The sequence below is a fragment of the Dendrobates tinctorius genome, unplaced genomic scaffold, assembly GCF_039654945.1.
Source record: "Dendrobates tinctorius isolate UK_male_01 unplaced genomic scaffold, ASM3965494v1 ptg000203l, whole genome shotgun sequence".
NCBI lineage: Eukaryota > Metazoa > Chordata > Amphibia > Anura > Dendrobatidae > Dendrobates > Dendrobates tinctorius.
Window position 1 is genome coordinate 24231778 of NW_027361870.1, and position 15040 is coordinate 24246817.

The 15040-nt window shown below is 44.4% G+C and overlaps 1 protein-coding gene across 8 annotated transcripts in view; it reads left to right on the forward strand.

Moving 5' to 3' along the window:
• CCDC88A (coiled-coil domain containing 88A) overlaps window positions 1–15040 on the forward strand; it is a 276380-nt gene that overhangs the window by 122225 nt on the left and 139115 nt on the right. For all 8 annotated transcript variants that reach the window (XM_073553887.1, XM_073553894.1, XM_073553893.1 and 5 more), the window contains 2 exons: window positions 676–745; window positions 13574–13632. In XM_073553887.1, the coding sequence (XP_073409988.1) occupies window positions 676–745; window positions 13574–13632 (129 nt within the window). The remainder of the gene's footprint in view (window positions 1–675; window positions 746–13573; window positions 13633–15040) is intronic.

Below are 15040 nucleotides of genomic sequence, written 5' to 3' on the forward strand. Positions count from 1 at the left end.
AAGGTGGTGTGGCTTTGCAAAAGGGACATGGCCTAATGAGAAAGGGCTAAGGCATCCCATGCAAAACCATGCACCATAAAATGGCCAGAATAATGGTGCGCACTACTGGTACAAGGTTGGCCAACTAAAAAGTATTGAAAGCTTAGGGGCTGATTCAAAGCCATTCTTGAAGAAGGGACTTGGTGAAGTAGGATGCCGCCAATTTCATTAAGGTGTGTGCTGTGTGCACGCCACTTAAAGAATTCGGCACATCCTCAGTGTTGTGTTTCTCAGTGTGCTTTGCAAGAAATGTTGCTCCAGTCAAAAACTGGAGTAGCATTTCTGATCTGTTATGGCGTAACTTTTAATGAATTCAGCTACTGGAAATTTATTGTAAATACTTTGGTTAGTTGGACCATAGTCTTAAAGTTTGACAGATTTATCAAGCAGCATGAACCACTATAATACATCTGGCACAATTTAAGATTATCTAGTCCAAGTTTGCACTAAGAATTAGACAGTACCTGCCCCTATATGTGCACATATTCCAATTTATTTTTTTTCATAGGTAATAAAAAATTCTGCACTTGATTTCCATCCGGCTGTTAATGTACCGTATTTTGAAATAATATCTGTTTGCAGATATTAGACCAGAGTTTTTATTACATATGTGTAACCTCTTCCTCTCTTCCACAGGAATCATTACAACAGTTAGTTATGATGACTTTGCCAAATGTTCTGGTTATTGGAAAAAATCCAATTTCTGGTGAGTATAAAAAAGTTTTGCAACAAATTATATCGAAAGGGGTGTTTGATAGTAAATAAAAGTTGCAACTAGGGACTGTGATCTAAACAGCAGAAGCAGATCCTGACTCCTACTCTGCTTGTCTATTGGATAGTTAACTAAAGGTTCGTTTACACGGACTGACTGGTAGCATTACACTACTGCGCATCGGTTGCTCAGCCTCAATTGTCAACCAACAGGCTGTTTACACAGGCAAATCACTATTGGCGATGTGCAGGGAACAATCTAGATAGATCAGTCAGTGTGCAAAGGCTGCCATTGTTCTTGACGTCGAAAGTCCTGTTTACACAAGAAGCGCTGCTGAGAACGATCATCTATTGTACAGAACAAAAGATCGTTTCACCCGACAAACGAGCATCGTGCTCCTTCCTCAAGTGATCGGCAGCCTGTTTAGACTGCAAGTTTATACTGAAACAAGCTTTCCTGTTTACACTCATTCAAGATAATCTTCCAGCTGAAATTCCAGCTGCCCCATACTTCCCTCTTCTGATATTGTCTGTCTAGAAGCCGCCATACACATCAGACGGTCGACCGCCATTCACCTCATGCGTAGAATAAAGAATAGATACATTTCTGTTTATATAAGGAGATAAACCTCCTGTGGTGTATAGAAAGATAATATTTATATTTTTACTTTTTCCTTAGTGTATAACTCCCAATTTTTATGTTACACTAAACCAGTATCCTAACCACAACCAGTTCTTTATATGCACCAACACAGAAATATTCTCCTAGTGAGGCCACACTGTATGGATGATACCTTTTCAGTGTCCACCACATACAGTATAATGCCCCCACTATACATCTCCAAATACACAGCTCTGCAACGTGAACACACACAGCTCTGCAACCTCAACACACACAGCTCTGCAACCTCAACACACACAGCTCTGCAACCTCAACACACACAGCACTGCAACCTCAACACACACAGCACTGCAACCTCAACACACACAGCACTGCAACCTCAACACACACAGCTCTGCAACCTCAACACACACAGCTCTGCAACCTCAACACACACAGCACTGCAACCTCAACACACACAGCACTGCAACCTCAACACACACAGCACTGCAACCTCAACACACACAGCACTGCAACCTCAACACACACAGCTCTGCAACATGAACACACAGCACTGCAACCTCAACACACAGCTCTGCAACATCAACACACACAGCACTGCAACCTCAACACACACAGCTCTGCAACATGAACACACACAGCTCTGCAACATCAACACACACAGCTCTGCAACATCAACACACACAGCACTGCAACATCAACACACACAGCACTGCAACATCAACACACACAGCACTGCAACATCAACACACACAGCACTGCAACCTCAACACACACAGCACTGCAACCTCAACACACACAGTATAATGCCCCCACTATACATCTCCCCACACATAGCTCTGCAACATGAACTCACACAGCTCTGCAACATCAACACACACAGCACTGCAACCTCAACACACACAGTATAATGCCCCCACTATACATCTCCCCACACACAGCTCTGCAACATGAACACACACAGCTCTGCAACATGAACAGACACAGCTCTGCAACATGAACACACACAGCTCTGCAACATGAACACACACAGCTCTGCAACATGAACACACACAGCTCTGCAACATGAACACACACAGCTCTGCAACATGAACACACACAGCTCTGCAACATGAACACACACAGCTCTGCAACATGAACACACACAGCTCTGCAACATGAACACACACAGCTCTGCAACATGAACACACACAGCTCTGCAACATGAACACACACAGCTCTGCAACATGAACACACACAGCTCTGCAACATCAACACACACAGCCCTGCAACATCAACACACACAGCTCTGCAACCTCAACACACACAGCTCTGCAACCTCAACACACACAGCTCTGCAACCTCAACATACACAGCTCTGCAACCTCAACACACACAGCTCTGCAACCTCAACACACACAGCTCTGCAACCTCAACACACACAGCTCTGCAACCTCAACACAGCTCTGCAACCTCAACACACACAGCTCTGCAACCTCAACACACAGCTCTACAACCGCAACACACACAGCTCTGCAACATCAACACACACAGCCCTGCAACATCAACACACACAGCTCTGCAACCTCAACACACACAGCTCTGCAACCTCAACACACACAGCTCTGCAACCTCAACATACACAGCTCTGCAACCTCAACACACACAGCTCTGCAACCTCAACACACACAGCTCTGCAACATCAACATACACAGCTCTGCAACATCAACATACACAGCTCTGCAACATCAACATACACAGCTCTGCTACCTCAACATACACAGCTCTGCTACCTCAACATACACAGCTCTGCTACCTCAACATGCACAGCACTGCTACATCAACACACAGCTCTGCTACAACAACACACACAGCACTGCTACATCAACACACACAGCTCTGCAACCTCAACATACACAGCTCTGCAACCTCAACACACACAGCTCTGCAACCTCAACACACACAGCTCTGCAACATCAACATACACAGCTCTGCAACATCAACATACACAGCTCTGCTACCTCAACATACACAGCTCTGCTACCTCAACATACACAGCTCTGCTACCTCAACATGCACAGCACTGCTACATCAACACACAGCTCTGCTACAACAACACACACAGCACTGCTACATCAACACACACAGCTCTGCAACCTCAACACACAGCTCTACAACCGCAACACACACAGCTCTGCAACATCAACACACACACCTCTGCAACATCAACACACAGCTCTGCAACATCAACACACACAGCACTGCAACCTCAACACACACAGCTCTGCAACCTCAACATACACAGCTCTGCAACCTCAACACACACAGCTCTGCAACCTCAACACACACGGCTCTGCAACCTCAACACACACAGCTCTGCAACCTCAACACACACAGCTCTGCTACCTCAACACACACAGCTCTGCAACCTCAACACACACAGCTCTGCAACATCAACATACACAGCTCTGCAACATCAACATACACAGCTCTGCTACCTCAACATACACAGCTCTGCTACCTCAACATACACAGCTCTGCTACCTCAACATGCACAGCACTGCTACATCAACACACAGCTCTGCTACAACAACACACACAGCACTGCTACATCAACACACACAGCTCTGCAACCTCAACATACACAGCCCTGCAACATCAACACACAGCTCTGCTACCTCAACACACACAGCTCTGCTACCTCAACATACACAGCTCTGCTACCTCAACATACACAGCTCTGCTACATCAACACACACAGCACTGCTACATCAACACACACAGCACTGCTACATCAACACACACCGCTCTGCAACATCAATATGCACAACTCTCCTGAGGTGGGGACAATCCCCAAACCTGCAAAGCAGCATTGATAACCACTGAGCCACCATGCTGTGGCACAAAATTGATGAAGGTTTTCTAAGAAAAACGGGCTTATTTTGCCCTCAGCTACCAATTGCAGGACAGCTTTTTTTTCACATGAGCTATTCACGAATTTAAGGTTGAGCTGTGATTTTTTGCTTTGGGCAACAAAGACCAGTTTTTCTTTAGAACAGTTTTGTCAAATGAGTCCGATTGTCCCTCTGCCCCTGAGAACTGCGGGATGTACAGTCCTGAGGATAGTGACATGTGCTTTATTTACAGATATCCATTTTCTTAGAAGTCTTCTAGAAATTCTTCTGTGTGTGTATCAGTAGATCAGCTCCCACCAAATTACAATGTTCTCTCCGAATGTAAAGGAAATTAGGTGCAATAGGTGATAAGGAATGTTAAACCTTGCACCATATGGGTGCGTTCACACGTTAAGTATTTGTCGCAGACATTTCCTCATCAAAATTGTGACTCCTGGCAGGAAAAACACAGCATAAAAAAAGTATTTTTGCTTACGTTTTTTTAATCTGTTTTTTCCCCCGATGTAACCTGAAAGATAAGAAAAAAAGAGTTAGATAATACTCACCCTGGCGTTCGGTCCGGTCCTATGGGTGTCACGGTCCTGTCCGGCGCCTCCCATCTTCATACGATGATGTCCTCCTCCTTGCTTTTCCCTCGGCTCCTGCGCAGGCATACTTTAGCTGCCCTGTTGAGGGCAGAGTAAAGTACTGCAGTGCGCAGGCGCCGGACCACTCTGACCTTTCCCGGCGCCTGCACACTGCAGTACTCTACTCTGCCCTCAACAGGGCAGATAAAGGACGCCTGCGCAGGAGCCGATGGAGAAGCAAGGAGGACATCATCACTAGAAGATGGAAGGACCCGGACCGGACCGCGACACCCACCGCACCCGACTCCCCCGGGTGAGTATAATCTAACGTGTTTTTCTTCTCTTTCAGTTACATTGGGGGCTTATCTACAGCATTACAGAATGCTCTAGATAAGCCCCTGATGACGGTGGCCACAGCTTATAGGGCTAAAATGGGGTGACAAATTCCCTTTAATGTATAATAATCTCTGGAGGCAGATTCTCGTGCAGATCTATGTCTGGCCCATAGTCCTAGAACAGCTCATTTATATATAAGAAAAACAAGGATTTCTCTGAAATAAGTAGTCAGATAACAGATGTCATGCCCTGATTCTGTTCTGCCTCCTAGGCCCTACATGCCCATATACAGTCATATGTAAAAGTTTGGGCACCCCTATTAATGTTAACCTTTTTTCTTTATAACAATTTTGGTTTTTGCAACAGCTATTTCAGTTTCATATATCTAATAACTGATGGACTCAGTTATATTTCTGGATTCAAATGAGGTTTATTGTACTAACAGAAAATGTGCAATCTGCATTTAAACAAAATTTGACCGGTGCAAAAGTATGGGCACCCTTATCATTTTCTTGATTTGAACACTCCTAACTACTTTTTACTGACTTCCTGAAGCACTAAATTGGTTTTGTAACCTCATTGACCTTTGAACTTCATAGCCAGGTGTATCAAATCATGAGAAAAGGTATTTAAAGTGGCCACTTGCAAGTAGTTCTCCTATTAGATTCTCCTATGAAGAGTGGCATCATGGGCTCCTCAAAACAACTCTCAAATGATCTGAAAACAAAGATTATTCAACATAGCTTTTCAGGGGAAGGATACAAAAAGTTGTCTCAGAGATTTAACCTGTCAGTTTCCACTGTGAGGAACATAGTAAGGAAATGGAAGAACACAGGTACAGTTCTTGTTAAGCCCAGAAGTGGCAGGCCAAGAAAAATATCAGAAAGGCAGAGAAGAAGAATGGTGAGAACAGTCAAGGACAATCCACAGACCACCTCCGAAGACCTGCAGATGGTGTCACTGTGCCATAGTGTCAATACGATCACTGCACACTTAGATTAATTCATTGAGAGGTGTAGTTTGTAAAATGGGGTCACCTATGGGTGGGTTCTGCTTTTCTAAAACTTCAGGGGCTCTTCAAATGTGACAAGACACCCACAATCTATTGTTCCAGAATTCAATTGTTGCTCCTTGCCTTCCAAGCCCTGCCATGCACTCAAACAGTAGTTTTCCACCACATATGGGGTATCGGCGTACTCAGGACAAACTACAAAAGAAATTTTCTCCTGTTACCCTTTTGAAAATGGAACAATTTTGTGGGGAAAAGTAAAATTTTAATTTTCTCTTGCCACATTGCTTTTATTCTGGTGAAGCCCCAAAAGGGTGAATGTAGTTTTGAACACTTTGAGGGGTGCAGTTTTTAAAATGGTGTCACTTTGGGTATTTTGAGTAACATAGGCCCCTCAAAGTCACTTCAAACGTAATGTGGTCCCTAAAAAATTAGTTTTGTTGGAAAAATGAGAAATTGCTGATCAACTTTTAATCTTTCTAACTTCCTAACAATAAATTATGCTTCAAAAATGATGCTGATGTAAAGGGACATGTGGTAAACTGTTATTTCTTAACTATTCTGTGTGATGTAACGCTCTGCTTTAAAGGCATACAAAATCAAAGTTTGAAAATTGCAAAATGTTCATATTTTGTCTAATTTTTTATATTTTCATAAATAAACACAAAAAATATTATGGGCTATGGGCAACACATACCATATATACTAGAATATAAGCCGAGATTTTCAGCCCATTTTTTGGGCTGAAAGTCCCCCTCTCGGCTTATATTCGAGTCATATACACCAGGGGGTCGGAGGGGGAGGGGGGCGGGGGTGTCAGGTCATACTTACCGGTTCTGGCATGGTCTCTGCAGCCCTCAGCTTCTCTGTGCTCTCCCTTCCTTCCTTCAGCGGTCACATGGTATGGCTCATTACACTTATGAATATGCGCATATTCACAAGGTGTAATAAGCGGTACCACGTGACCGCTGAAGGCAAGGAGGGAGATCGCGGAGAAGATGGGGGCTGCAGAGACCGTGCCAGGACCGGTAAGTATAGCGATACTCGCCTGTCTGGGTCCAACCTGTCCGGGTCCATCGCTGCTTGCTGCTCTCTGGCACGTCATCTGTCAGTGACGTTCAGACAGCAGAGGGCGCAGTGACGTGTTAGTGCGCGCCGCGCCCCCTGCAGTCTGAACGTCACTGACAGATGACGTGCCAGACAGCAGCAAGCAGCGGCACCTGGCCTCAGCGACGGAGATTTTTTTATTTTTAAATGCAGCAGCGGCAGCACATGGGGGCATAATGTATGGAGCATCTTATGGGGGCAGCACATGGGGGCATAATGTATGGAGCATCATATGGGGGCAGCACATGGGGCATAATCTATGGAGCATCTTATGGGGGCAGCATATGGGGGCATAATGTATGGAGCATCTTATGGGGGCATAATCTATGGAGCATCTTATGGGGGCAGCATATGGGGGCATAATGTATGGAGCATCTTATGGGGGCATAATGTATGGAGTATCATATGGGGCAGCACATGGGGGCATAATCTATGGAGCATCTTATGGGGGCAGCATATGGGGGCATAATGTATGGAGCATCTTATGGGGGCATAATCTATGGGGCATCTTATGGGGGCAGCATATGGGGCCTATTCTATGGAGCATCTTATGGGGCCATAACCTTTATGGAGCAGCATATGTGGCATATTCTAGGGAGCATCTTATGGGGCCATTATTAACCTTTTGTGCAGCATTATATTGGGTGTATTTTGTATGGAGCAATCTTATAGGGCCACCATGAACTGTATGGAGCATTATATGGGGCTCCTGATTCAATATGGATATTCAAAAACATTTAACCTACTGATGTCTCATTTAATTTTACTTTTATTGGTATCTATTTTTATTTTTTAAATTTACCAGTAGATGCTGCATTTTCCACCCTAGGCTTATACTCTGGTCAATAAGTTTTCCCAGTTTTTTGTGGCAAAATTAGGGGGGTCGGCTTATACTCGAGTATATACGGTACTTTATTTTTTAAGGCAGTTTTGATAAACCTGCCTCATATATGCAGTATGTACAGTCTGTAAGGTAGCGCACACTGAGTGTATTGGGGACACTCACTTGGCAGCAGATTAACAAGGTCCGGCACAGGTTTTTCTTATAAATCAGTCCATGTGGTTTATTATTAGATGGCATAAACCATAAACAGCAGCAGAGTTATATCAGACAGGTCAATGTTCATCAAAGGGCTTCGCTCTCTCAGCCCTGTGGTCACACAGGCTGTGCTATGTCCAGCAATCAGGCTTTATAGTCTCACAGTTAATTCCCCCCTGTCCGGGGTTACCTCTTAGCTGCTTCTCACTCCGGACGTCCTTTCCCTCCCGAGGACTGTCCGAGACCCACAGACCATTACACACAGGCCTCACACGGTCAGCGGCATCCGCATGTGCGCTTCAGGAAGGCAACACGCCTTCCAGCACGTCGGCCTTCCGTGATCTTCCACACGGACCAATCAGATCCAGGCACTCTCTCTGTGACCTACCCTGGTCACCTTATATGGTCCGTAGCCATGCCCACCGGTGAGATGAGGATCACATGGCTATGACCTCATCGCAGGTCCTAGTTCAGACACCCAGTCATACACACATATATACAGGCTTACTATGGGCATTTAGTCACACGCCCCTGGGTGGGTTTGTAGGTAACCTGTCTCACCAAGCCACCTGGAAGCTTTCGCTGATAAACTGTAACAAAAACCTCAGCAGTACCTCTGCTGATTAACACACGTTCAAGCTTCCATCCCAGGGCCACCCACTCTGGGATACATAACGATCATTTACCATCCTGGCGTTCATCCTATCTCCATTACCACAATGGATATGCCTGTGTGCATGGCCCATACAGTGCCCCCTAGCTGTTACAGCGGTCACTGCACCACAAGTCATAATAGAGGACTTGATAAGTATCTGAATTTTGCTGAATGAATCCGAAGCTGGATAAAACCTACAATAACACATGGCCAAATTGGCAGCATTAATAGAGGGATGTTTTAATGAGGAAGCATATTTTATTAAATGAGAAAATGTCTGCCAGATTGAGGTCACGAGTCTGAAAGCTAATGATGGCGTATCTGCCAAGATTACTTAGGCGCTGAATCCAACCGATGTAACAAAACAAAAACTACAGACATAATTCACAAACTCTGTCTCTACTTATGAATATAGCAGATTACATAGCTGATGTAGTGGAAAATCTATTAAACATAGGATTTAAGTAGCTCATATTATGAAGAGTTACAGGAACTGGAAAAAACCTGAATATTTGTATGAATTCTGATACAATTTGCTGTTATGAGCCGGCATTAACCTCCTAAGCCCAAGGGAAGGGCCGTCCTCCAGCCATGGTTCCCTAGAGGTTTTCTCCACAGGGGGTTTTTCCTCTCCTGAGTGCTGAAGGATGATTCTTCTTGAGTCGGAGGTTTACCAGTGTTCAGTGTCTTTTTCATAGTAATTGGCTAATTATACATTTCAGACACTGAGTAAAATAATAATGTGATTTTGTAATAAAATTTGATCTAATTAACCAACAATAAAAGTGTTTTGTGTTTTCTTTCACAATCTTGGGTTGGTGGGATTTTCTTGGGAATCAGAATCCAACATCTATGGTCAAGCCATGAAGAAAGATATGAAGTCGATGTGTCTTTAACCCTGTGCTAGAAGACAGAGCAGAGATGACAGAGAGTTACTGCACAATTAGCACAAGATCACATTCTTCCTTGAATTCAGATGATGCAAGGAAGAGTGTGGATGAAACTGGCATGAAAATGCCAAAAGCAGCAATATTTTTTCACAACCTCAAGATGTTAAAATTTTTTGCAACTTCTCAAAGTGTTTTACTCCCAGTTTGTGGCTGAAAACACTTTGATGAATCATGGCCCATGTGTCTCTATACCGTAACATCTCCATATACTGTATCGTTAAAGGGAACCTGTCTCATGAAAAATGCTGTTGCAGATATGGGTTAATTTGCAGGTTAATAATTTTCTGACACCGTGCGACGCCAGCACTTAGACCCCCGATCGCGGGATGACATTATCTTTATTCATTGCGGCAGCATTCGGCTTTCAGTCATGGGGGGTGGCGCATGCGTGGGTTCAGTCACCGCTCTGTGTATAGTGAGCAGTGGCTGTAAGTGCACCTCTGGCACTGACTAACAGCAGGATCACCTTTAGAGCCGGCTGTCAGTCAGGGCCGGGTGTGCGGTTACAGCCGCTGCTCTCTATACACAGAGTGGTGACTAAAATCTGGACACTACCAGAAGGAATAAAGTTCATTTCCTCCCATCAACGATGCTCTCAGTGCTGGCACAGCATGGTGTCAGAACGCTATTAACCTGCAAATTAACCCCATATCTGCAGGTTAACAGCCTTTTTCCATGTGACAGCTTCCCTTTAAATTTCACATAATTTTAGAATACTGCATAATGTATAAAAAATATAAACATACACACTTAGATGTACATTATATACAAGTACAGGGCACACATATGCTGGACAACAAATAATTATTACATACACATCATACATGTACTTAGTACACACATGCTATGTAACAAATTCTCAGCAGGTACAAATCATATACACAGCACATACATGCAAGCTAGTGTACACACACACACACACACACACACACTACAGATACCTCACATTCATACAGGGGAGGCTGATGTATATGTGCAGCTCCTCAGCTCCTCCTGCTCACAGCAGCCCTGTCCCGGCCGGCTAGACTTTTTTCTCCGAGACAAGGAATGCTGACCTGATTGGCCAGCAGTCTAGGTTTTATTTGCCACTGCAAGGGACCCATACATACATAGCTCCCAATTTTTGCTCAAACCCTCTGATGAACAGTCTGTACAGAGAGGGAAATGCATTGGGAAGGCTACACAACTTATAGGGAAGGCATTATAACCCTATGGGTAATTTATGATTAGGCCCACACTAGGGTACTGCCCTTGTTCAGGCGGCAGCAGTGTAGGTGCACGACACGGAGTGGTAATTTGTAACAAATACTCCCCCCTCCCCCGAAAGAAAAAGGGACGCATTCATTCCTTGGTGAAGTGACATTGTTGAAACGGAGATAAAGGAATCTCTTTATGGGTGAGACTGGAGCGCCCCACAGGGCCTTAGGTTACTCGGTACTGGGCCGGTCAGGTTCTTTAAAGGTGATATCACGCTGGCAGTGACCTGGTCCGTGGCCCTGGGTGTCCAGTAAAAATAGAGGATAATTATGTGATGTTTGGTCGTGACGCCACCCGTGGTGTTCGGCAATGGGTGGCCGACGCTGCGGTTTTGGTCTGCTGCAGCTGATGGTGACGCAGCAAAGATGGTTCAGCTCTCCACAGGTAGAGCGAGGCCCCAGGGCAAATATAATTGATTGTTTAGATGGTGGTGAACATTGGGGTGCGGAAGAAAAGTGAAGGACACAGAGAGGTGCAGTTTTCTTCACCTTTTACTTGAAAGTAGTTGCGATCTGGGGTACCACATACAGATGATGGATTGAGTCCGGGTCGCCTGGAGGCATTCAGGGGATCAGGGTTGATCAGGGGATCAGGGGTGGTTGGGGACCTTCCTTCTGCACTCTGTTTTCGGGTCCCTGGTGCTTGTAGCTAAGCTGCAGCCCTCTCCTGCGTGATGATTGCTAACCTGTATGGCTGACAGCGTGAGCCTATATCACGGACAATGTCTTATTCACTGTCGGCTCCGGGCTCTTGGTCTGCTGCCCTGCCTTCAGGTGTTCAGTGTGGCCAAGGAACTTGCAGTCCCCTGCACTCCAGATTTGGCTGTCAGGCCATAAGCTTCTGCCCAGCCAAGGACTCAGGTGTCCCTTTTTTCAGAGCTTCTCTCTGGGTCAGCTATACGCAATTTTAGTTCCCCAGAGCCCCTTGTCTCTGCTCCTGTCCCTTCCCTCTCCACAGACCAACTCCATCTGTCTTGTCATGAGCCCCAATTGCTCCCATTTCCATGACAACTCTCTTGTTTGCTCTCTCAGCTGTCTTCTTACTGACTCACTATTCCCATCTGCTGGCCAGAATTTATAAGGAAGCTCCCCTTTCAGACCTGCAGCAGGAATTGTCATGTACACTGTGTTACCTGGCACGGGGACCCCCCTCCTGCCTCCAGGCATGACATCACCCCTTAGAGGGAGGCAATGTCATTGTGGCTACCGGACTCTGGGGTGCCACAACACCACATCAGTTTTTATCTTGAGCACAGTTGTATTTGAGTACATGCACTTTAGGTTGGATATTTGTAATGACATTGGGGCCAGGAGCCTTTTTATGGGATCTCACTAAAAGTTATGTTTTAGTTATAATTGCCTATCCTGCTGATTCGAATTGCTTTGTCTAGGAAGATGCTGAAGGTCAGGTCTTACATCTGACATATGGTTTTGCTGATATATATATATATAATGGATTTAACATGACAATACATAGATAAAGAAATAAACTGCAAAGCTTCTCCTAACTGTGAAAAACACTGATGACAAAAACCGACACACGGACCGTACACTGAAAACACACTGTTCCTAAACACTGATGACACTGGTACAATTTTTTTTCACATATGTATGAATAAGGCCTAAAATAGAGAATTCACTCAATTTAATTTAGCTCTAAAGTGCAGTCTCCTACTGAAGAGGTCCTGTTGAAGAGCATTTTTATAGACCCCCAAACACATTAGACAGGTGCAGAACGAATGACCGTTTGACAACAGTATCTCCCTGACACCCCATACAGCCAAGCCGAGAGTTTCTGTGTTCTCTACGAGAGAGTCACTGTCAAGTTTCTATGGGAGCGACTCATAACCTGGAGGACAAATGGATCAGCTATTGTAATTCGGGGGATAGTCCCCTCTGAACATTAAACTATTGGATGATAATTGACGGGTTTGGCCTTAGTCTAATGTCTAGGGTGCCTTAAGCACACTAGCGTTGGTGTGATTGACACTTTGATAAGAAAGTTTAATTTTGCCTTAAAGGAATTGGCATACGCCACAGAGCTCATCATTCTGGATATCCGTGATCAATGGTGGTCCAAGATTACAGACTTCACCAATTGTCCAATGATTTAGTAACATGTCCATTGTATATTCTGTGCTAGCATCCTCAAGTTTTGGCGAATGCCACCTCACAGAGGTATTTCGACTATCAAGATTTATGGCATATCTATTGGGAGATTTAAGGTCCCAATCCTTGTCTTGCAATCCAAAGCAGCCAGCATCAGCTGTATATAGGAGAAGGTCAGGTAACCCCCACCTGAGACATTAATGGTAGACGTATATCAGACATAAATGTCATCATTTGAAATACCCCCTAATAAAATATTAACAACTTATTTTTTTTGCAGAGAAAGGTACTGAAGAAATGAAAAAGATGCTTCTCCTTTTGCTTGGATGTGCCGTTCAGGTAAAACTTCTCTATTCATCATATTGTGAAGTGCTGCACACAAAATTACAATAAAAATTGTGGTTAATCTAAAGAATATACAGTACATTCTTCATTCTACACCAGCTGTGACTTGGCATCAATAATTCACAAGATTTGGGTCAAGACTTTTTGCTCATTGGTGTCGACTAGAGTTGAGCGAAACAGGTCAGCCAGATTCATAAGTCGCCGACTTATGGGAATGTCGGGTTTCGCCGACCGAAACCCGACCACAGCGTGAAGTCGGTTATGCGGTCAGCAAAACCAGCGCCAAAGTCAGATTTCCCAGAATGCTTGCATGTGACTTTTTTCAGCCACTGAGCAAGGACGTACACTGTGGGCAACGAGATGACATGTGCAGCGTCCGGGGAGAGAGAGAGTTTTCGTGCACTTTAAAAAAGCGGTCCGGCATGTAGGTATGTTTACTGTCCTCCACTCCCTGCCAACTTTGCTTCCCCATTGACTTGCATTGGGTTTCGTGTTTCAGTCGGACCTTCGACTTTTCCCAATAGTCGGCTGATTTCGTTCGACTCGACTTTTGAGAAAGTCGGGTTTCATGAAACCCGACTCGACCCTAAAAAAGGCAAAGTCGCTCATCTCTAGTGTCGACCATAACACTTTTGTTAAAAGTTAACATGGTTTACCAAAGGGGTTTAAGCAACTGCCACATGACATATTCATTGTTACTTACACCAGAAATTTATGTCATGTTATATTTGGTAAAATAAAAACAGACTTAGTACAGCAATACCTATATATCATAAAGTAAAAGAACACTTCAGTCAATATATATTTTTATATACTCGTATTTGTTAGGGCTGGCGGAACGCACCAAATTATAAAATAGTAGTAGGTGCGTTCGCAGCCGGGGTCCACCGTGCAGAGGTGGTACACTGCTGCTAGACAATGGCGGAAGCAGCATATATAATGGTATTTAACTATTTCCAGCAACTTCACTGAATCCTGCATGTGTCCAACCTCTATCATTCATCTTTGCAGCATATATAATGGTATATAGTTATTTCAACTCACCCTACTTGTCCCCTTATGCTATTGTCAAGTAACTATTCAAAGTGGTTTATGATCCATGTAGGCCTGGACACTTGTTTATCTGCTAAATACATTTATTGTGTCCTGCTGTCCTAACTTAGTTTGATTGCTAACGAGTAAGGAGAGAAAAAAAAAAAAAGGATGATCTTAGAACTGGCCTTCTATAAATTCAGAGCTAGCCTGGGGAAGGCATTTATGCAGGGGGGCATTTATGTACATGTAATCGAAGTACATGTATCAAAGTACGCTGGCAGTTATAACATGGCAGTTAGACAGGGCAGGAGACAGGTAAGACAAATAAACAAATCTATTCCCTGTACATTTGGGCTACCGCAAATAT